The sequence below is a fragment of the Otolemur garnettii genome, unplaced genomic scaffold (assembly GCF_000181295.1).
Source record: "Otolemur garnettii isolate 467f Iridium unplaced genomic scaffold, OtoGar3 scaffold00091, whole genome shotgun sequence".
Taxonomy (NCBI): Eukaryota; Metazoa; Chordata; class Mammalia; order Primates; family Galagidae; genus Otolemur; species Otolemur garnettii.
The window spans coordinates 6,568,958-6,574,990 of NW_003852486.1; the positions used below are offsets into that span (position 1 = coordinate 6,568,958).

General features: G+C 42.2%; 1 protein-coding gene across 1 annotated transcript in view; it reads right to left on the minus strand.

Moving 5' to 3' along the window:
* Nucleotides 1-6,033, minus strand: part of CUNH19orf18 (chromosome unknown C19orf18 homolog) — a 16,836-nt gene that overhangs the window by 1,602 nt on the left and 9,201 nt on the right. The window contains exons 3-4 of the mRNA XM_012808530.1: nucleotides 4,347-4,449; nucleotides 46-212 (exon numbers count right to left, since the gene is read on the minus strand). Coding sequence (XP_012663984.1) covers nucleotides 46-212; nucleotides 4,347-4,449 — 270 coding nt within the window. The remainder of the gene's footprint in view (nucleotides 1-45; nucleotides 213-4,346; nucleotides 4,450-6,033) is intronic.

A 6,033-nucleotide genomic window follows, 5' to 3' on the forward strand; every position in this document is an offset into this window, starting at 1 on the left:
AAAAAAAAAAAAGAACCTGACAAGTTAAATGAGGCAATTCTCTACCTGAGAGAATGAACTTCTCCAGTTCCTTCTCGTTCTCTGGGAGCAGGTAAGTGGACTCATCCTGGCACTCTTCCTCAGGACTATCCTCCTCATCTTCTAAGGACGGTATCCTGATATTTCTATAAAGCAACTCAAGTTGTCGTCTTTCCTCATCCTGGACCAGTCGACTGGAGAATGGTACAAGCGTATTTAGAAGCACAATTTTTATAGTGAATCATCATGTCTTAATCATGCAGCTTTTTGCCAAGAAAAGAGTCACCTATAGGAGATGGTAGGGGAGAGGTAGGGGAAAGGTGAGGGGTGGGAGGCAGAAATAGACTTTTAAACCAAACTGCTCATAGTCAGAGCTCACCCTTCTGTGCTGCCAGGCCATTTTCTGGAGTAAAGAGTAACCCTGATAAGTTCAGAGCATGGACCAAAGCCAGGACTGGTAGCGAATGAGGTGCTCACATAGGTACAAGATTTACAGGGTTGACAAAAAACTCCATGATCAAGACAAATCATATTTCAATGTAATATTTTACCAAAGAAAATTAATGCTAAGAAATCCACGATGAACAAAACATCAACATTGGAAATAAAAACAGGACAAACATTGCTAATTTATCCTTTTGCAGACTCTAATACAACTTGGCCCAGCACTGTTACTGATCCCATACTTGAAAGATTATTCTGTTCGTTGTGGATATTTTCGGGCATTAACCTAAAATTAAAAAAATACTGGATAGGGCCAGGCGCAGTGGCTCACACCTGTAATCCTGGCATTCTGGGAGGCAGAGATCCCCTGAGCTCACACGTTCAAGACCAGCCTGAGCAAGAGTGAGACCTCATCTCTAAAAATAGCCAGGCATTGTGGCAGGCACCTGTAGTCCCAGCTACTCAGGAGGTTGAGGCAAGAGGATTGCTTGAACCCAAGAGTTTGAGGTTGCTGTGAGCTGTGACATCATGGCATTCTACGCAAGGCAACAAAGTGAGACTCTGTCCCCAAAATAAAAAAAGTTACTAGCTAAAAATCCATTTATATTGACTACTGAGGTTTTTTGATACTCCCTTAAATTTTGCACTTACATGAAGGCCTCACTCACCTTTCTGGAGGTAGCAGGTCTGTGCCTGAAAATAGATTGTTGAACAGCTGTTTCTGTTTGACATGGAAGTGGATGAGAGAATGTTTTACTTTTTTCCTAACATATTTCCCTTCCTAGTTCTGTGTGACTTATGTAATAATAAAAATATATATATATGGTTTTTGTTTTTTATTAATATTATTATTATTATTTTGAGACAGAGCCTCAAGCTGTCACCCTGGGTAGAGTGCTGTGGCATTACAGCTCACAGCAACCTCCAATTCCTGGGCTCAAGCGATTCTGCTACCTCTGCCTCCCAAGTAGCTGGGACTACAGGCACCCGCCACAACGCCCGGCTATTTTTTGGTTGCAGGTGTCATTGTTGTTTGGTGGTCTGGGCTGGATTCCAACCCTCCAGCTCAGATGTATGTGGCTGGCACCTTAGCTGCTTGAGCCACAGACACCGAGCCTTTATTTATTTATTTTTTGATACAGAGTCTCCCTGTATTGCCCTTGGAAGAGTGCTATGGCATCACAGCTCACAGCAACCTGAAACTCTTGGGCTTAAGCGATTCTCTTGCCTCAGCCTCCCAAATAGCTGGGACTACAGGTGCCTACCACATCATCTGGTTATTTTTGGTTGCAGTTGTCATTGTTGTTTTAACTGGCCCGGATTCGAACCTGCCAGCCTTGGTGTATGTGGCCAGCTCCCTACCCACTGAGCTATGGGCACTGCCCCCCCCCAAAATATGTATATATTTTTGAGACAGAGTCTCACTATGTCACCCTTGGAAGAGTGCTATGGTATCACAGCTCACAGCAACCTCAAACTTTTGGGCTTAAGCCATTCTCTTGCCTCAGCCTCACAAGTAACTGGGACTACAGGCGCCCACCACAACGCCCGATTATTTTTTTTGTTGCAGTTGTCATTGTTGTTTTAGCTGGCCTGGGTCGGGTTTGAACCCGCCAGCCCCAGCGTTATGTGGCTGGCATCCTACCCACCGAGCTCCGGGCACCACCATAATAAAAAAGATTTTTAGGGTTAGCTTATGTGTGTTCCAAAAGGTGGAGATGGAAAAAAGCGTGTGTGTCAGGCACATTCCAGAGCTTGTGAGGCAGCAGGAACTGGCCTGGTCAGACATTATTAAGATGATCAAGAGGCCAGATTTGTATGAGGAGAATAAGGCAGGTGCAGAATGTAAGGAGGTGTCAAAACAATCAGCAGTAAAGATAAATATCTTAACTCAACATTTAACAATAATGGATGCAAGAGTTTAGATAATGACAGGACCCAAGAGTGCCATGCTGAACCATGTGGGAGCCTGAGTCAAAAGAGAAAGTGTTTCATGACCAGCCTGAGCAAGAGCAAGAACCAGTCTCTAAACCAGCTGGGCATTGTGGTAGGCGCCTATAGTCCCAGCTACTTGGGAGGCTGAGGCAAGAGAATTGCTTGAGCCAAGTGTTTGAGGTTGCTATGAGCTATGATACCAGGGCACCCGACTCAGGGTGACAAAGTGAGACTCTGTCTCAAAAAAAAAAGAGAGAGAGAGAAAATGTTGAGTCTTTCTATATATGTTTCTATATATTGTTAAATGTAGGGTGACCAGATGTCACACTTTTGGGGGGACAGTCCTGATTTTTAACAATTTGTCCCGTGTCCTGCGGCATTTTTAAAAAGCCCCCATTTTTGGAAAGAATGCACGAACGGGTGGGAGAACAGGAAGGGAATATATGGTTTTTGGCTGCCATGTGGCTGTTTCACCAGGATATGAGTTTTATATTATTTTTGTTAATTTTATAATGTTAAACTGTAATAATAACAAATAATTGTTGAGAAGTGATTATCCAGAACTGCTTATCAAAGTTTGCATTGTTGTCAGGCCCTGCCCCTGTCCCCCATCCCCCTAATGGTGTCCCGCTTTACCAATGTTAAAATCTGGTCACCTTAGTTAAATGCTCAGTCTTCTTCTTCTTCTTCTTCTTTTTTTTTTTAAAGAAAATCTCAGGCAGTGCCTGTGGCTCACTGAGTAGGGCACTGGCCCCATATACCAAGGGTGGTGGGTTTGAACCCAGCCCCAGCCAAACTACAACAATAACAAAAAAATAGCTGGGTGTTGGGACAGTCATCCATAATCTCAGCTACTTGGGAGGCTCAGGCAAGAGAATCACCTAAGCCCAAAAGCTGGAGGTTGCTGTGAGCTGTAACGCCACAGAACTCTACTGAGTTCTGGGTAGAGTGCTGCAGTGCTACAGCTCACAGCAACCTCAAATTCTTTTTTTTTTTTTTTTAAGACAGAGTCTCACTTGGTCACCCTTGGTAGAGTGCTATGGTGTTATAGCTCACAGCAACCTCAAATTCTTGGGTTCAAACGATCCTCTTGCCTCAGCCTCTGAAGTATCTGACACTACAGGTGCCCACTACAATGCCTGGCTATTTTTCTTTCTCTCTCTCTCTTTTTTTTTTTTTTTAAGAGATGGGGTCTCACTCTGGCTCAGGCTGGTCTTGAACCTGTGAGCTCAGATATTCCACCTGTCGTGGCCTCCCAAATGCTGGGATTACAGGTGTGAGCCAACATGTCCAGTCGCAACCTCAAAACTCTTGGGCTCAAGCAATTCTCTTGCCTCAGCCTCCCCAGTAGCTGAGACTAGAGGTGCCTGCCATGACACCTTCTATTTTTAATAGAAATGGAGTCTTGCTCTTGCTCAGGCTGGTCTCAGAACTCCTCAGCTCAAGGATCCACCTGCCTCAGCCTCTCCAGAGTACTAGGATTATAGGCATGAACCATTGAGCCTGGCCTCTGCTTTGCATTGTTAAGATTCCTTCCAAAGTATCAAGCTAATTTTAGAATACTCCATTTCAGGAAGGTGCCAGCATCTCAAACAGTGTCTTTCAAACATTTTTGACCATGACCCACGGTGAGAAATACGTTTTATTTTACAACCATGTCTGTGTATTTGTCTTGTGAGTTTTTGTCTGAAAAGTTTAAAAATGAGCCTCTACTTTAAATAATGCGTTCTGATATTTTTCATTCTGCAAAATTATGTTCTGTGCTTTCTATTTTTTAAATCCAACATGAATACAATCCACATTTTAAAAAACACTGGTCTAGAAAGTTATAGACTATAATAATTCAGCAATTATATTATCATAATCATCATCTTTTGACACTAAATAATAACTTAGTAGATTAGTATGTCTTTTTTAAGGACAGTAGATGCTATTTAGCACACACTTACTATATCATATAGGAGATCACAGTCCCACATATCAGGGCAATGCTGAAGGCTATACTTGCAATTACAATTACTTGAATAAGAGCAGGTCTATGTGGAATCATTGCTAAAAATGGGGGGAAAAAGTTGTCAAAAATTTTCATTTTAGCCACTTCTATTTGCTAAGCACATTGTTGTTACAAAAGGAAGTAGGAGACAAAATCAGAAATACATTTAATACCTTTAAAATACCATGCTTAATTTTTAAAAATACTGGTTAGTCTGCACAGTTGTTTGCATTCCCAACAACCCCTGACTCCCTTTTTTGTCTGCCTCCTGTCCTCATTCAAAGCCCTGTCTTTCAGAAATATTAGACCCCCTGAAACTGGATGGCAATATCCAATATTTAGGCAGTTGAAGCTGAAAAGCAAGTGGCCTTTATCTTAAGATTTAAGGTGGGCGGTTCTGTCATGAAAGATATTGAAGGGAAATTTAGGACAGAATTCCATGAACCTGCATTCCAGGAGTCTGACTTTAGGCCTAGAGGATGTGCTAAGAAACCATGGCTGTGCTTTGTAGGCTCAGGCATATCATCGTTCTTCGTATTATCTGAAATTAAAAAAAAGAACCAGTTATTAATTGAACAAAAGGACAATTGGCAAAGCAAGTTACTCCTTTTTTTCACGCTCGTCCTGCCTTCACTTTCTCTTCCTTCCTAGAGCAGGATGAAGAATTTAGCCAACTGAGCTGAAACTTGCCCTGAGGCACAAATCGCTTATTGACACAAAAACTACCTGGCTGTGAAAAACTTAGGAGTATGTAATGATTAATTGTAGATTTTAGGTGTGAGGTATAATGGGTGTTCACTCTACAGTTCTATCAGCATTTCTGTATGTTTAAAAAAAAATTTTTTTTTTCGCAGTTTTTAACCAGGGCTGGGTCTGAACCTGCCACCTCCGGCATATGCAGCTGGCGCCCTACTCCTTTGAGCCACAGGCACTGCCCTAAATTTTTATAATGAAATATTGTAAAAAAAAAAAAAAAAAAAGAACATGGGTTATGGATGTTTTAGGTATGATGAGAATTGAAAATTGATCATGGGATTGAGTGCTGGGAGATCATTAGGGACCCAGGCAAGGGTAGTATTAGCATGGGGGTGGGGGGAGGCGGGTAAGGAATGCAGGCTTGACTGAAACCGATTCAAAAGAGAATGAGAGGAAAGGGACTAGGGATGGTGAGTTTTGAAATAATTTTGAGGAGCTTTGTGTAAAAGGGAAAAAAGACATGGTTGTAGCTCCTGGAAGGAGCTGAGGGCTCAAGAGGTAGATTTTGGTTTTTCAGATGGGAAAATTGACACCATTTTCATAAGAGAATGAAAATGAGACAATAAATCATGATATGGCAATGTCAGAATGTTAGGGTTGCTATCACAAAATACCATAAACTGGGTGGCTTCTGAAGAATAGAAATCTATTTCTCACAGTTCTGGAGGCTGGGCAGTATAAGAGCAAGGAGCTAGCATTCAGTATATGGTGAGGGCCCCACTCATGGCTACAACAGATGTTGTCTTCTTGCTGTGCCATCACACAGTGGAAGGGGTGAGCTAGCTCTCAGGGTCCTCTTTAATAAGGGCATGAATTGCAATCAAGAGGGCTCTACCTTCCTGACCTAATCACCTTCCAAAGGTCCCACCTTCTTTTTTTTTTTTTTT